Source organism: Pangasianodon hypophthalmus, chromosome 8, assembly GCF_027358585.1.
Source record: "Pangasianodon hypophthalmus isolate fPanHyp1 chromosome 8, fPanHyp1.pri, whole genome shotgun sequence".
In the NCBI taxonomy this organism is placed as follows: domain Eukaryota; kingdom Metazoa; phylum Chordata; class Actinopteri; order Siluriformes; family Pangasiidae; genus Pangasianodon; species Pangasianodon hypophthalmus.
In genome coordinates, this window is record NC_069717.1 from 19835284 (window position 1) to 19853259 (window position 17976).

Below are 17976 nucleotides of genomic sequence, written 5' to 3' on the forward strand. Positions count from 1 at the left end.
AATCAGTATTGGCTTTTCTGGGGTTTACATCTTCAGAGGCCTAGAACCTGATGCTGAGAATAGGTTGTGCTTTTTTTTTATTGGCAAGTCTGGCATAATATATCAGTAGAATGCACAATAAAATTGATTTATACGCTTAATTAAGATTGGGATCAGGTTAAGGAAATGACATATTAAACAAGCGTGATCTTGCAAAGCTGAAAAATAAAAAATGTTGTTGTCCTTTTCCTTCTAGACATTGCCCATATAACAAAGATTTATAAGATGAGCACTACAAGGGAAACAGAAAACTTTTATTGCTTAATATGACCCAATAATTTACATATGATTTCTATGATTTACATAGATTACATGATTTACATGGTTTACATTTGAGGGTAGAAAGATTTGGAAGTTTGGAATTATCCACAGTCATAAGCAATGATTTGACAGGGTGCTGATAACAGATGTGTCACTGCACCAGGACAATATTATTGTTCAAAAAAACATGAACTGTAAAAACTCATTAGGACGTCTTCAAAAAGAATTCAGTAGAAGCCTAGCTATGGATTACTTGGCAGACATTATTGTTATATTTCACACTTCTTGTTAAAGCGTTTTTGTTCTTCTTCTTCTATTTCCACCTGACAACCTTTACAATTTTATGTAGGAACTTTACGCTTTAAGCATTGGAGTATACTGCTATGAGTTTCACTCATTAAGCCAGTTAAGGTAGAAGCTGGAGTATATATAATATATGGGCCCAGTGGTTACTATAAAAGCCTGTATATATGTTCAGTACAGTTTCTTATGCAAGTGATTAGTGAAAGGACTACATCAAAATGTTTTTGCGGTTTGGTTTCTATAGAGCAGAAACCAGAACTTAGCTTATACCTAACAGTAACACCAGTAGTAGATTTCCAAAGGTCCATGGCACATGAAATAAGAGATCCAGTAATAATCGGATAAAGGTCATGGTCAAGAGGCAGGAAAATCTGCTTATAATACCATAAACTTATCAGGCAAGGGAGCAGAAGTTAAGATTTAAAATGCTATGATCTATTTGGAGGAGGCACCTGTGAAATTTTCTGACTATAAAGCCTGTTGGATACCACTGTCTCTGTCTCTGTCTCTCTTTTCTCTCTCTCTCTCTCTCTCTCTCTCTCTCTCTCTTTCTCTCTCTCTCACTCATAACTTGATATCCAGAACATGACTTGGTGTCTCAAATGCTAAACATGGCCTAAAATGCATTATGCTAAAGTGTGAAGACTGTGACGACCATGTCTGTATGTTTTCATTTTTAGCTTTGGAACTCCTTCTTCAGTTTGGCTGTGCTGTTTATTAGTCAGCCCAGTCTGCAGCTTGAGTCACTCAGTCAGGTCAAGAGACAGCGGATAATGGACAAGTATAAACATATGCAAGCACACATACACATACACACATAAACGACACACCTTTTACTATACAGAGTACCAGGTGTTTTTATCAGTGAATGCTGCCTTTTGCTCTGGTATACAGATACGGAGATCTGAGAGTGCAGATGGTGTATGAGCTATACAGTATGTGGCAGAAGCTAGGTGAGACCATTCTCTCTGTTCCACACTTTCTGACCTTCCTCTTTTATTAGATTTTTGTTAACAACATTGCACCCTTGTTTAGATAATCCCTCTCTCTCTCGTCTCTCTTTCAGGGGATAATAAGCCTCACTTCACCCCTGGGATGATGGGTCCATTCTTAGGAGTAACTCTGGTTCCTCAGGCTGAGGTCAGGAATGTTATGGTTCCCATTTTCCACGACATGATGGACTGGGAACAGCGCAAGAATGGCAACTTCAAACAGGTCAGATACCAAATGACAAAATGGGTTTCAATTGTAAATAATTATGTAAAATAAATCAGAATTAGATGAAATTTGAATAATTTTTAATAAAAGAGGCTTAAGCAGTCATGCTTGTTTTTTTTTTTTTTTGTGTGTGTGTGTGTGTGTGTGTGTGTGTGTGTGTGTCTGTGTTCATGCACATGTAGGTGGAGGCTGAGTTGATGGATAAGTTAGACAGTATGATAGCAGATGGGAAAGGAGAAGAAAACCACAGAGAACTTTTTGGATTATTGTGAGTCCTGACACAGACTTAAATACACATACCATTGTTATGTATAGAGACTATGTTCAGTGGGGTCCAAACGTCTGAGACAGCTAATGAAAATGTTTCTATTTGTATTGTTTTCTTATTGAATGCAAATTTTTTCATTAAAAATTATATTATCAGCAGCAACTAGATTGAAAGGTAGAATCATAGAAATACTTACATGAATTTCTGAGTCGTTTAGTATTCGGTACGTCCTCTTTTTGCTTTAATAACTGTGTGCACTTGCGCTGGCATGGACTCCACGTGTTTGCCTAAAACCTGATGATCCATGCTAGACCAAATCACCCAGTCTGAACACATACTTCAGTGGAAAAGATAAGACTCAAAGGCAATCTGACCTTTTGCACAAAGGAGTTAACATCACAAATTTGCTTACGTTTAAATAGTAAACTAGAAATAGTGCATTTCTTGCTTGCATTTCCTTTCATTGTTTCAATTTTTTTCAATATTCTAAAACTTAATGTTTCCTTCCAGGTTTAAAAGAAAAAATAACAGACTTTCAATGTGGTCTCAGACTTTTGCACCCTAACGTATGTAGAACGTTTATTTTTCCTACTGTTCCTGTGTGCGACACTGTGTGTTAACACTGCTACAGGTTATGGCAGTTTTGAGCAAGTGTCCCTCAGGATGACATGATGATATTCGAACACTCTCTATCTTAAACGTTTGGCTTCTTTGAATTCCATGTGAAATTTGTGCTATTTTAATTCTTCATTAAGCCTGGCTCTTGTTAAACTTTGTTTAGGACCAAAACAGTACGTCCTACTCAGTACACACTAACTCAGATGTTCCTCACTAATCCTTCAACTCATAAATTAGCCCATAAATAATGTTTGTACTGCAAATGCCTTTCGATGATGATAAGATATTTATATTATTTAAAAAAAAAAATTTCATGTTATATTATAATCAAATGACTCGGGTCAGTAGGTCATCCAGTGCTAAGTAGTGAACAAAACAGGACATATCTCATTTAGATCATTTTCTTTATGACTGGATTAAAATTATGCTGCCTTATGCTATCTTTCCTACAGAACCCAGCTCTTTGGACCATACCCAAGGTATCATATTATCTGCTAATCTCAACACACCCATAACCTTATAGTACTAATGTTGCAATTTCTAAATCTTACTCTCTCTAACTGTCAGTCTGTTGGAGAAGATCGAGCAGGAGACATGGCGGGAGACAGGGGTGTCTTTCATCACTTCAGTCACACGCCTCATAGAGAGACTCCTGGATTACAGGTGTGTCAGTGGCGCTGATGGATTTTAAAATAGGGAAAGTGCAGCTGTCTCTTATGGACACTCCTCATAAGTATGAGCATCAAAAGACTTTTCTACAATTAGGTCAACATTAGCAGTTTCAAAAAAAAAAAAAAACACAGAGCACAGCTAGCTAGCTAGCTAGACGTATACAACACATTTCAGAAATGAACACAAATCATCATACAGAACTTTATACTTACAAATTTTTATAATACTTACAAAGATAAAAACTAACCACTGCTGCAGCTCCAAGCAGTTCCAAGTGGCACCAATACGTTTGAAATGTCAGCCATGTTCATTACGGTGATTGGCAGTTCAGCCCCTGTGAGAGGTCTACAATTCATCATATGGAGAAGCCATGCATCCAGGTGGGACAAGTGAAGAGTACAATGTCCAATTAATGTTGAGATGGGTTTTTGTAATGAAAAACCCACACTCCCATACACTCCCATTCATCCCCATTCACCCCCAGAGAGCATGGCTTCCGGGCGGGACTCAAAATGATGCGATAGAAGCCTGTTGTCCATTGAGCGTTAATATTTTCTCCCATTAAAACACATTGTACGTGAATCTGCAATAGATGCACCAGAGAAGCACCAGGGGAGGTTTCTCTTGCGTTCCTATCAGTGCTATGTCAAGGGGGACTTCAGAGGAGATTTTCACTCAGGCTGCCCTGTCCACTGAACTGAACAGCGCAATACAGCACTGAGATATTTGATCATATGATTCACTAAAATGTAGAATTTAACCTAGATTGGTGAATAATATAGACACTTTGGTAAACAATTTATTGCCGCATTCTATTGAAATTTTAGATTTTAAGATGGTTAATCTGATTTCCGGGCTAAGAGGTTAAAATGGTTAATCTGATTTCATCTTTATAGGGACAGTGTGAGAGGAGAAGAAGCAGAGAGTAAAAAGTTGGGAGCCAGCATCATGGTAAAGCATGTGTCACCTCAATACACACAATGAATTTTACTAAGGTTTATTTTAGTGTTATATTTTAGTAGTATTTTATATTTTTATATTAGAATTACTAATATACACTACTGTGCAAAAGTCTTAGGCACATGCAAAGAAGTGTTGTAGAGCAAAGATGCCTTCAAAAATAATGAAATTAAATGTTTCTACATTAAAAAAATACTATAAAGAGCAATAAACAGTAATAAATGAAACAAAGTCAATATTTGGTGTGACGATCCTTCGCTTTAAAAAAATAGTAGTCTCAGGTACGATTTGTGCAGTTTTATAAGGAAATGAGCTGTAAGTGTTACTGAGCATCTTGCAGAAGCAGCCGCAGTTCTTCTGGAGACTTTGACTGTCACACTTGCTTCTTATTTTTGCAGCGAAACCCAGCAGCCTTCATTATGTTTTTTTTTTGTCTGAAAATTCGTCACTTCTGTAATATGCTGCTTTCTTTACTGACATACAAACATTTTTCTGTAACATTTAATTTTGTGCTGGAAAACTAATGTTTGGAAATCTAAAATGTTTTTGTACTGAATCAATAATGCAGAATTCATAAAATACAAATCTATAACAAAGTTTGTACTAAAAAAAATAGGGTGCCTAAGACTTTTGTACAGTACTGTAGTACAAATATGTTTATATGACAGGTTAATGACTACATATATATTTTTTTCTTAAGTGGTTACAACCTACTGTAAATGCAAACTATAAAAAGAAATAACGAAGCCAAATAAGTCGATGAAGACAAAAAACCTGGCGACAAATGAGATGCTGTTTTTGTAATAGTGCTTATAATTTACCCTTAATCTATAGTGAGCCTATAGTGAGCCACTATTCTGGATTTGAGGAGAACACATCAAGAGTGATTTCAATTAAGCAAACTACTTTCAATTGTATAGTGTTCAGTTGTATAGTGTAGTGTTATGATGTGTTCATAAATTAAAGGGTCATTTACTTACTTTCATTATGAGATGAAGTGCAAGAAGTCTATTACTGAAAGTTCCTTTCTTACTGCTTTTTGTTGCTCACGATTTGGGTTTTCTGGACATTTTCTTCAAGTGTGAGATAACCAAAGAAGACATGTACATCCGCTACATTCACAAACTCTGTGAACTCCACCTGCAGGTGCATAACTACACAGGTATGGAGAGAAAAAGAGACAGATTTCAGTAGCCTTTCTGACAATTGTTAAACCATCAAAGTTTTTTTTATTTTTTTTTAAAATTTGTCCGCATATAGTTTATATGCTTGCGTGTGTGTGATCCACAGAGGCTGCTTTCACGTTGCTGTTGTATTGGGAGCTGCTGCAGTGGTGTGAGCAGCCCCTCCGGGACCTCCTACAGTACCCTGCTCAGAGTCAGTGGCAGCGCAAAGAGGCCCTCAGCAGAAAGATACTGCACTACTTCAACAAGGGCAAGGCATGTTACACACACACACACACACACACACACACACACACACACACACACACAAGCACGCACACTGTCGCTCCACCTAATTGATCTTTTGTTGATTTCAATCAAAAGTCTTTTGATCTACTTGCTTTTCACTCAACACATCTGACACCTACTTAATATCAGCAGACATTGTTGATATTCCGTGGTCATGTTCAGGAACTCAAAGCCCATTTTCTGGCTATTTACAGTTTTACCATCAGTCTGTCCATGTGCTTGCTTTTGAGTTTCTAGTGATGATGTGCAGAGAATAGACTAATTATAACTATAAAGTAAAATACATTCCCATTTAAGCTGTACCAAATCCTACACCTAACAGATCCCAAGAAAATGGCAATTTTGGTCTACTCATTCTCATAGCTATACTTTATTTATGTGTGTGTGTGTGTGTGTGTGTAGTGTTGGGAGTATGGGATTTCTCTGTGCAGGGAACTGGCCCTTCAATATGAGATGTTATATGACTACCACAGCCTGAGCTGGATCCGGGTGAGTGTGTGAGTCTACACAGACAGCATGTGCTATCCCAGCATACTGGACAGAACTGTGTGTGTTGTTATGTGCATTTTCTCAGTGTACACTTTCCTGTTTCAGAAAATGGAGGCCAGTTTTTACGACAACATCATCGAGCAGCAGCGCCTGGAACCCGAGTTCTTTAGAATGGGCTTTTATGGACGCAAGTTTCCCTTTTTCTTGCGTGTGAGTTCATTTCTGAGGTTGAATCATTTAAAAATGTAAATGTCCAAATTTAAGTTAAAGTTAACTATACATTTGTATGTGTATCTGTCTGTGTGTGTGTGTTAGAATAAGGAGTTTGTGTGTCGAGGCTATGACTACGAGCGCCTAGAGGACTTTCAGCAGAGGATGCTCACTGAGTTCCCACAAGCTCTTGTTCTCCAACACCCCAACCAACCAGACGACAGCATTCAACAGAGTGATGCACAATGTACTGTACTCAGTCTAAGAGTCCTTTATTGGTTAAAAAGGTGGTCATGTGGCCCTCAGTACTGTATGTGTGTAGATAAGTTTCATGTTAGTAATAAGTGCATATTTAATTTTTATATTAAATGGACAGAGGCTTCTTTCATGTACTAGTGTTTTATTACACATTTAGATCTTCAGATTTACGCTGTAACGCCAGTGTCAGAGCTCTCTGACGGCCCGATGATGGACAGGGTGCCTGAACGAATCAAGAGCTTCTACCGCATTAACAACGTCTCACGCTTCTACTACGATCGGCCCTTACACAAAGGGCCCAAAGACAGAGAAAATGAGTTCAGGGTGAATATATAAAATGTATTAAATAGTTAATTTCATTTCAAATTATGGAAACAACCTGGGCTAATAAACAGTGCTGTGTGTGAACTGCAGAGCTTGTGGATAGAGAGAACCACTCTGGTTTTGTGCCGTCCCTTGCCGGGTATTTCACGCTGGTTTGAGGTGGAGAGAAGGGAGGTGGTGAGTGAAGAAATTATTACTGTCAGCAATATATTACACAGTTTCAACAATATTTTAGTTATTAACATTGTATTCAACAGCAGTGAATATTAATCAGCCTGTAAAATTAAATCTGTGTAATAATACACCCTAAAAATCATTGCTCAAATGTGGGTTTGTGTTTGTGTGTCTGTGTGTGTGCATGTATTTCAGGTGGAGGTTAGTCCCCTGGAGAACGCCATATATGTTGTGGAGAATAAGAACCAGGAGCTGCGTTCTCTGATCAGCCAGTATCAGCAGCGGCATCACCACAGCAACGTCAATCTGCTCAGCATGTCTCTGAATGGCACGATCGATGCAGCCGTGAATGGAGGGATAGCGCGCTATCAGGAGGTGCCTCTCATACTCCCAGAACTATTATAGAAGCTAACAAAGAGCCTATTTAAGCACAAACTTCACACTTATTTTATTTTTTTTTTGCGTGTGTTATAGAGAAAAGAGCTTTAAGTGCCTGGTTATTTTAATACCAGCAAGCCTTTTTTTTGGTGCTAAAATACACTATATGGCCAAACGTTTGGGGACACCTGACCATCACACCCATATATGATTTTTGCATATCCCATTCCAGATTTAGTCCCTCTTTGCTCCACTCTTCTGGAAGGCTTTCCACTAGATTTTGGAGCGTGGCTGTGGGGATTTGCCCATTCAGCCACAAGAGCATTAGTGACATTAGGCACTGATGTTGGGTGAGAAGGCCTGCCATGTAGTCAGTGTTTGAATTCATCACTAAGGTGTTCAGTGGGGTTGGAGTCAGGGCTCTGTGCAGGCCACTGGAGTTCTTCCACTCCAACCTTGGTCAACCATGTCTTCATGGACCTCACTTGTGCACAGGAGCATTGTCATGATGGATCATGTTTGGGCCTCGGTTCCAGTAAAGGGAAATTGTAATGCTACAGCACACAAAGACATCCCATACAATTGTGCGATCTCAACTTTGTAGCAACAGTTTGAGGAAGACCCACATATGGGTGTGAAAGTCAGGTGTCCACAAACGTTTGGCCATATAGTGTAGCTTTTCAACACATCAGTGATAACCACTTTTATAGAGTTAGAATGTTGTCTTGTGGCCTGAACTTGAATACCGTACTGTGAATATACTGTACATAGAATTCTTATAATACTAAATCTGCAGGATATACCACAAATATTATTCTCCTATAACAGCATGCAATTGTTTCATTCCTCTTATACCCCAATAGTTTGCCAATCATTATAATTTTATGTTTATTACAGAACAACATGTCATACTACATGTCAGTTTATAGTTCCACTGAATGTTGTGCAGCCTCTGTGAAATGTGTTACAGCTTGTTACAGAGAAACCACAAAGCACAAAGTCCTCTGACCATAGGCTTTCTCATGGCAGAAAACTTTAAGGTAACAGCTTCAGTTCTGACTGTTACAAAGGCTTAGGCTGAGATTATGAGGAACATCTTCCATACAAGTCCCCGTGAATGAGCTGTTACTATGAAAATGACAATGAACTAGAATGAGCACATTAACATATATATAAACTGTAACTGTCAGAGCTGCTGTTATATTAATTATTCAACACCTTCTGATCAATCAGAATCAAGAATTCAAGAGCACTGGGGTATAAAATGCTATAATGGTTAATAATAATACTAAACATTGTATTTCTTTCCCTCTTTTTGTCTCTCACACTCTTAAAGGCATTTTTTGATAAAGACTACATCAGCAGTCACCCAGAAGAAATGGAAAGAATCAACCAGCTGAAGGAACTGATGCAGGAACAGGTTAGCCCCACATACAAATCACATTCATTTCTAGACAAAAGATTCTGTAAAATTTACAAATTCGTTTTATTTTCAAAGGTTCACGTTCTGGGAGTTGGCTTGGCTGTGCATGAGAAGCTGGTGCATCCAGAAATGCGTCCCCTTCACAAAAAGTTGGTGGATCAATTCCACGTGATGAGGAGTGGTTTGTCTCATGTGAGTATTTATGCTGCTTTTCAGTTGACTATGTTATCTGTGTAGAAATTGAATCCGCTTTGAGTAATGCATGTGTTTGCATTTTTTCCCAACAGGGTGTTGCTGCGCTTGACAGGTTCTGTCCTTCAGGTATGAGGATCCTCCCACCAAGTCCTGAAAGTAACCGAATAATTCATAGACACAGGTGAGACTTCCAGATATTTCAAAGGTATCCTGTGTGGAATACTTAACATGCACACAAAATACACATCACTGAAGGGTTGTAATATATTATATATATAAAATATTACAATATATTGAAATATTGGGCCTCATTCAGCAATCATTTAGTAAAGTTGTATGTAAATATTTTCAGTCCAAACTGAACAAATAATTGCATATGTGCGTATGTTGATACGCACATTGACAGCACAGCTGATTTACATTTGCTAATGCCCACAAAAATCCATAAAAGGTAAAGCTCCTAAAGCTGAAAGTGGCAAAATGATGAATAAAGAGCAAAAGAGTGCCTTCTAAGGACAGAGTGCACTAAATCTTCCAGTAACGCCAGCTCAGCCATTGCAGCTCGTCACCTATAAAAGACACACACTTATTCTCCCTTCTTTTTTAGGACACTTTTTCTTTTGTCCTGTTTTAAATGGTTAGTCTTATTTGTCGTAATATATGGAATTGTTTTGGGTTGCTTTCTTTAATCATTAATATGAAAAGACACGAGTTGTTGTTTTTTCCAAACTAGCTGGATTTTCATGAATACCACATTGCTTGGGTAAAAGCTTCTGCAAATGATGTACAAAAAATTTGTTCATATCCAGCTTGATAAATGAGGCCCAATGGTTATATGACTTTGCTAATTATAGATGATTTATATATGAACTGTCTTTTTACCTGTGTTTCTTGTTCTCTCTCTTTTGCATTTTTAACCCTTTCAGTCCCTTGGGCTCTCTTCGTCTCCCCACATCACACCCCTCCACCAATGAGGGTGGGCCTTTGATGATTTTGACAGATGGGCTGATGGACCAACAAGATGATTCCCCTCTCATGCAGGTGAGCGTTCTCATTTCACACGATTAGCTTTATTATATTCGTAAACAGATGTAGAGTTTGTCTGAAACTTTGCTCATTTCTCTTCAGCCAAGCCCCTCATCCTCAAGCCTCAGCTCCATTCGCTCCTCTTCCTCACAGATGATAAACTCCGCCCCTTCTAGTGCAAGAGGTAAAATAACAATATTGTATAATGAACACAAATTACAAGTGCTTCGTAGAGATTTTCCTAAAATGCTCTAGTGATGTTTGATGAACCTCGGCTCATACTACCATTCTTTCTTTTCATCGTCTCTCCTTAATTCTGTCGCATTCTCGCTGTCTCACTCAGGATCTCCCTCTCTGTCCGATAAGAATAAGAATTCCCGTGAGCTGCTGATGTTGCTTCCTCCTCACAGAGAGAGACCTAACGCTATTTTTTATGGCAACAATGAAAACGGACAGGTACTAAAGACCTGAAACTCCCTCATCTGATAAAGATCTCGCTGTATATAGCATCTTGCTTCTTCATGTCTTAGGCCAGAATTCATTTTTAACCTTTCTGTTCTATTCAATAGTTAAGATATTGACATTTTAAATGGTGTTTTAAAATACCTGATATCTCTTATCAACACTTCAACAATATGTGGCCAGTTTAGCAAACGCTGTAGTAAAAACACGCCGTCTGCCTAAAGACTTAGCTAAACATTGCTAGCTAAGTGTATTGGATAGCTACATGCCATAACAGAAACCTAATCAGTTGTGTTTGTGATCAGATACTGATTCTCAAAAAGTTTATGATGCTCCTGTGTTGCATTTGGAATGGAATCTTTAAATGCAATTTTCTCCTTTTTCACCTCTGGATGTAACCAGAGTTTAAAGTGCTATAACTTTACTAGTGGTTAAGATACATGCAAAAGAGAAACATTTTTTTTAGTTCAGATAAGTCAGAAATATATAGTAGAAAATGTCAAAATTTCACTATGTGAAAGGATTCCCAGGCTGCCACACATATAAACAATGGGTACAGTTGTAATTTTAAAAAAAGAGAGAGAGAGAGCGAGAGAGAGAGAGGGGTGCTGTGACAGGGACTAAAATCACCTTTGGGATGATATTTACAAATAAAACAGGCATTTTTATGACCTGAACATCAGCTATTTTTACAATAGCTTTTTCATGCTCATGACAGACAGAAAAAGCAAACTTTCTTGTTGGAATTTTATTATTATTATTTTTTTATTTTGTAGAAAAAAAAATGCAAACAGGACATTTTCCTCAGTACAGTTTTCAGTGTGGGTTTTGTATTTGTAGATGAACAACCTTCAGCGCTCTGTGCTCCAACAGCACAGCCCCTGCAAACCATGTTCGGATCCCCACCCAGGCCTCACTGACAGAGGTGTGTGTGTGTGTGTGTGTGTGTGTGTGTACACAAGGTGCACATCCTTTCTGCACATTCAGAGACATTTATACAATCCGCATTGTTCTGTTAAACTTGCTGTGTGTGTGTGTTATGTTTGTGTCGCCCCTCCAGGTGTTCCCCCAGCCCCCAGCAACTGGACTCTAGATGCAGAAGCTGGATCATACATGCAAAATCCGGGTACACTTACAATGCCCCATGGCTCTTCTCGCACCTTTCCACAGGGTAATGATCACACACAGACAGCCGTCCACTGAAACACATACTGCAAAAAATGACATATGAAATGAATATAGTCACATTAATCTAGCATTTCCTATTATAAGATTACAACAAACCAAATATAAGCTCTTTAAACGTATTTCTGGACATTTTTTACTCATTTCAAGCTTGAACTACTCTTGTTCTATTATAATTTTGTTTATTTTATGCATTTATTTCTAGAAAGAAGCAAAATTATCTGCCTACAATATAATATAATGTAATATAACATAAAATAAAATAACATAACATAATATTTCATCAAAGCAAATATATATTTCATCAGGTAAATGTCTGGTTTAAAAACTGCATTTTAAGCATTTTAGCACATTGAAAGCACCACGCTCTTGTTGTACACACATCAACAGCTATTTTTTATATGCATATAGACCAACATTGCATTAAGATTTTTTGTTTGTATTTATTTGTTTACTTAGACTTTTTGTTTGTGTTATAATCAGTTCGGAATTTGTTCTTGATTTTTTCAATGCAGGTCATTTCTTGATGCACTTTGACACATTCCAGCAGCATATGAGTGAGGCTCCGCCATCTTTGCCTGCACGCTCACTTAGAAAGGTAAGCCGGGCTTCACTCTTCCCTTCTATAGAAGTGTGCACTCAACACCGAGCGAGCCAGACTGCTTCATACAGTCACGGATTAAGAAACATTTCAAAGAAACTGTGGACTTTTTTTTTTTTTTTTAATACAAAACTTCTTCATCAAGTGTGCAGATGCTTATAGAGGTTATATGACATACTGTATCACTCTTTAAGACAGTCCTCACTTGTAACTCAGCATCATTGCAGTGTTGTTTAACTGTTATATTTAACTTTGTTAGCATTACCTTTTATGTGATCTGGTTGACAAAACCTAGCAGCGAAAATGTATGTGTTGATGAATTCATGTCACTGTTTTAGAGCCTTGTAGTATCATAGATGTCAAAAAAGACATTTTCAGTACAAACTGGTGACAATTAAAGGAAAAAGCAGTGTCTCTGTTATGCTGTTATGGGATGGTTTAAGTCCACTTGTCCCCTGTTCACCTTTATCCTATGATGAAACATTTCTATCCTGATGGGAGTGTTCCTTACAGAATGACAATGACCCCATCCCATCCACAGGGCATGAAGACTCACTGAATGGTTTGATGAGTGTGAAAATTATGTAAATTATATGCTATCTGGTGACCTTCACAGTCACCAGATCACAACCCAGCTAACACCTATGGGAGATTTTGGCTTGACGTTAGACAGCACTCTCTGCTCAACACTTTAAGTTGTTTTTTTCCTTTAATTTGTCATCAGTCTCTATTTGTCTAAGGCTGTATCTGTGGTTTATAGGCGTTATAGGCTAGCACAAGGTGAGAGATGAATATACAGTAGCTCTGTCCAAAATGGTGAACTAGTACCAGCAGTCCTTCTCCAAGTTGACACTTTGGTTATGTAGACACCGGTGAACATATTGACTGTGAAAAGATGAGCATTTGGGACACAGCGTCAGTTTACAGATCAATAAAGTATACAGTTTTACTAACATACTCCCAACAGTTACAGTCACTCTCAATACTAAATATTGTGTTCAATCCTAAACAATGATTGTATAAACCTTCATGAGCTAGCTATGCTAAATATAACTAGGAAACTACCAGGCTACAACATTATTATTTCTGTTTTAATCTAGACTAAGCCTATGGTTTGCTTACAGTGTTTGAGCATTGTCAGATTGTCTTGTTTTAGCATTGTCATTGTCAAAACCATTAGGAAATTAGGAGGTTTTTGTTTTCTATACATAAGAATAAAAAATAATTATTTAAATTTAAACCATAGAAGTTTAAAATATGATTTTTAAAAGGCCAAATTTAACCAATCAATGGCAATGAAAACAGTATATTTACTGAAAACATTTAATTATCATATGTTTACTGAAACAGTATATTTTACTATCCTCATAGTAAAGTGACACACAGAGCAACCTTCATAAATTAAACATTCAATATGTATAGAAGTACCATAATTGCTATAAAAAATTATTTGGACTAAATGAAGAGAATCTCAATGCCAGGCATTTTACAGAGCCACAACTCATCCATTCACTATAGATAATAAAATACTACATGAGTGGAAGTAGGCTCATACTGATTTGCATTCATTTAGGTGATCAGAATAAATAAATTTTTAAGCAGTTTTAATTATTCGCTGTTGGGTAAAGTGCAAAGCCTTTAGAGAACATGTTTGTATGTTCAAATTTGAGGTTTGATTTAAAATGATATTGTACAGAGTGTCCCAAAAGTCTCCTTACATAGGACACTATGTACGCCAGCACCACATCGGTTGTGCCTTCATCAGTGGATGTTCGTGGACGTCCACTTCTCAGTTGGTCTGCAACACTTCCGGCCTTTTTGAATTTGTCAATAAGTTTGGCAACAGTGTCGTGTGTATTGTGCTTGCCATTTTTCCTGTTAAAGTCCATCGCAACCTTGCGGCAGCTTCCTGATCCAGCCATGAGAACGATTTGAATGAATGAATGAATGAATGAATGAATGAATGAAAGCCGTTATTGTCATTGTATATCTCTGTATACAACGAAATTAGGAGCACTGCTTCTGACTGGTGTTATAAAAACAAATATATAACATTAGACAATAAATAGACTATAAAGTGAGTATACCATATAGTATAAAAGTATGTATGTATGTACTGCAAGTATACAGTATAAAGTAGATACAGCAAGTGACTAAGTCATAATATTGCACACTGAACATTCAGAACATTCTGAAAAGTGACCAGTGTTAGAATTGCACATTACCCTCTGCATTGGCGTAAACGGTTTAGTATAAACAAACACAGAGTACAGATTGAAATGGAATAAGTGACCGTAGTTGAGTAAGTGACCAGAGATAGTAATTGCACACTTACATTCTACATTTAGTGTATTTGAGAGTTTAGAGACTTGATAAATAAAGTGACCAGTATTGTACATTGACATTCTAATTGCTAATTTCAGTACGTTCTTCTTCTGTCAAAGGCATTCTTAAAGGCTGTCTGAAATATATATATATATATATATATATATATATATATATATATATATATATATATATATAATATAAAGTATGAAAAATTTTGGAAGACATTTTGCTAAAAAGTGTTAATTTATCCTATGGAAGGAGACTTTTGGGACACTCTGTATATATAGAGAATAAAAATATTTCTGAGTAAAATGTCATAATAGTCTACACTGATATGATTTAAAATATGATTTTTTTTTTTAAATAAAAATCTGTTTGATATAATTATTTAAATGTTAATATAAGATTTTATGTAGACATCTTTCATGTGAAGTTTTATATAAATATAATTTTCTCATCCACTGTTTTATATATATATATATATATATATATATATATATATATATATATATAGATATATAGATATATCAGATATATATAGATAGATAGATAGATAGATAGATCTTAAAGAATAACATTTATTACCAAATGAGGTATGTGAATATTTTGAATATCAACTGTTCACTGTGAATATCAACTGTTTTATTTTTATTATGCATATCTTTTTTACAATAAAAATAATTTCTATTTTTTCCCCTCACATCCACTCAGTCTCCTCTTCAGCCTATCCCAGGCTCTCCCACCAGCCCTGTGTCAGTTTTGGGTGGCAGTAACTCCACGCTTTCAGGTAGCGCCAGCAGTGGCGTCTCGTCCCTAAGCGAGAGTGTGCACAGCCATGCCGAAACACCGAGCCGTAATGAAAATGCCATCCTGAACCGCCATGACAATCCTATAGAAACTGCTCAGCTTCATTACTGGAGCCCTGACGATCACCTGAGCTCTCACTATCCGCATGTGCACTTCAGCGGTGTGCCTGAACACATGCCTTACTCCTCAGCCCCCAAGCATGCTCAGTATGGTCAAGGTCACTATGGAGCCTACAGCGCAGACAGCGAGCCAGTGGAGCCCCAGCGGCTGTGCCATCTGCGCCCGGCGGGTTTCAGTGCCATACAGGAGCAGTATCACCAACACCACCTGCACGGCTCATTACGCCGAGCCGGAACTCCAACTGTGCCACCTAAACCCGCCCAGAGAGAGGAGGAGGGGGCAGCGCCACACCCGGTGCCCCTCCCACGCCGAATATTTCCTCCTCACCGTGCCACCTGGGAGCAGGGCATCAGAGAGGAGCAAGAGGAGAACGCAGGATGAAGACAGAAGAAGCCAGTGGCAGAGGGTGGTGGTAACAGAACGGTTCATCTAAGTGCTACGATCTTCAACCATGTGTTAAGCTGAACTGCATGTGCAGGTCATCCTGGTGATAGGAGGCTTTGTGTTGATGTTTCTTCTTTATAGTTTACATGACAGCAGCCTCTAGACCAGGACTTGCCTTGCACAGCAGACTCTAGAGACCATCAGACCATGCTTCAGCTTGCAGTATATGCTTACAAATCATACTCTGGTGTTAAAAATGTCTGTGAGCATGGTTTTTGTACCATTTTAAAAGAAAATCTATATTTTGTGAGTATAGTGAAGATATAATATAGACAATCCCTGTAGTCTCCTTGCTTAGTGTGGTCTTCTACAGTGATGAAAAGAAGAGGCCTTCCTCCTCAAGTGCAATGCTTCTAAACGACAGCACACCCCAGTCCGACTGCGCAATCATTCTCTCAGACCATGTAGATTCTAAATATTTCAGAGAATTCTGAACATTTCTGTCTGTACATATAGCATGGTCTAGCAAATGAAGTCCTAACTACAGACAAAAATATGCCATGGACTCTTGCTAGTAGTCTCAAGAAAAATCATTTCTTAGCTTTCAGGTTTTTTTAATCAAATGCTCCCTTATCCGCTGTGTGTACCACAAATCTTTCCTTCCCATATTCCTTGTGGATGAATCCGACTACTTAGTGTAGTTGTAAATAGTGTACGCCCTTGTATTGGCTACACAAGCACACAGACCTCTCATAAATAACTTCGTTCAGGAAGCTTTTGAATATGTCATATTGATTTTTAAGCATACCAACTAGCACTCAATACCTCTCCTAATAATGTGGCACACAGACTGCTGATTACAGTGAATTGTAATCTAGAAAGCTTTCGATCTGATAATGATTGAACTGGAGGGATTTAACCAGTTCTTACATGTCTGGCTTATTCAACAAGCATGGTAAATACTACCTTCTTTTTTTTTTTTTTTTTTTGCTGATTTATTTCTTTCACAATCAGTTGACTTTATACCAAATTCTGTGTTATTTTACAAGGTCACTGGAAAGATCCCCCTCCAGTGCAGCCCTATTACTAATCAACATGCAGGTACAGAAGCTCAGGTGCGTTTTTGAGTATTAGATGCTAATGAGCATGGTGGCTACAGGGAAACCACACCAAAAAAGTACAATACACACTATCACAATGTACATTCAGTCACTGTACATACATAATAAAACAGCCTGGCGATACATGCTTTTGAATAATCACACACTCTCAAAGCTGTTGTGTCTTTGTTTCATGTACATAATCCAGAAGTGACATATGAAGATTATTGGAATTTCATATTTATACTGGGCAAGTTACAATAGCTTGTGATTGTCTCATTTGTTCTAGACTTGAGATATTAAGTCTGAAGGAAAAAAAATCATTTATACTCTTTTCAATGTGCCCTCTTGTACATATCGTGAATGCATGAATAAACAGTGTTATGAATTTGGTTCACTTTGTTTTTTTATTAGTATATGTTTATAGATGTGTCTAAAATAGTTAGTTGAAAGGTGAGTTATTTAATAAAGTAATTGTTAAACCAGTCATAGTTCTTTTCACAGACCTGGTCCAGATAACAAGCAGCTGGACAGCAGCAATGAATCTGTGAAATGGGTGTCAAGGAGGTAGGCAAGGCGAACACTACAGGACTTAAACACTATGTCAGTAAAGTATGTTAAAATATCAAAAATGTACCACAGAGCTGTTAACATGTGCAGCATTAGGACAATATGAAAAGGAAAAAAAATGATGGTGGAGG

General features: G+C 37.6%; 1 protein-coding gene across 1 annotated transcript in view; it reads left to right on the forward strand.

Annotated features, from left to right (window-relative positions):
• The window catches only part of LOC113533655 (dedicator of cytokinesis protein 3-like), a 67404-nt gene extending 49737 nt beyond the window's left edge, over positions 1-17667 (forward strand). The window contains exons 30-54 of the mRNA XM_026925932.3: positions 1284-1384; positions 1498-1556; positions 1670-1818; positions 2004-2089; positions 3160-3186; positions 3275-3370; positions 4276-4330; positions 5420-5501; positions 5630-5778; positions 6214-6300; positions 6406-6510; positions 6616-6757; positions 6926-7092; positions 7183-7269; positions 7462-7641; positions 8981-9064; positions 9143-9259; positions 9355-9443; positions 10189-10303; positions 10391-10472; positions 10632-10744; positions 11591-11675; positions 11811-11921; positions 12451-12533; positions 15576-17667. Of these exons, the coding sequence (XP_026781733.3) occupies positions 1284-1384; positions 1498-1556; positions 1670-1818; positions 2004-2089; positions 3160-3186; positions 3275-3370; positions 4276-4330; positions 5420-5501; positions 5630-5778; positions 6214-6300; positions 6406-6510; positions 6616-6757; positions 6926-7092; positions 7183-7269; positions 7462-7641; positions 8981-9064; positions 9143-9259; positions 9355-9443; positions 10189-10303; positions 10391-10472; positions 10632-10744; positions 11591-11675; positions 11811-11921; positions 12451-12533; positions 15576-16172 (3048 nt within the window). The 3' untranslated portion in view covers positions 16173-17667. The remainder of the gene's footprint in view (positions 1-1283; positions 1385-1497; positions 1557-1669; positions 1819-2003; positions 2090-3159; positions 3187-3274; positions 3371-4275; positions 4331-5419; positions 5502-5629; positions 5779-6213; positions 6301-6405; positions 6511-6615; positions 6758-6925; positions 7093-7182; positions 7270-7461; positions 7642-8980; positions 9065-9142; positions 9260-9354; positions 9444-10188; positions 10304-10390; positions 10473-10631; positions 10745-11590; positions 11676-11810; positions 11922-12450; positions 12534-15575) is intronic.
• Positions 17668-17976: the final 309 nt, after the last annotated feature.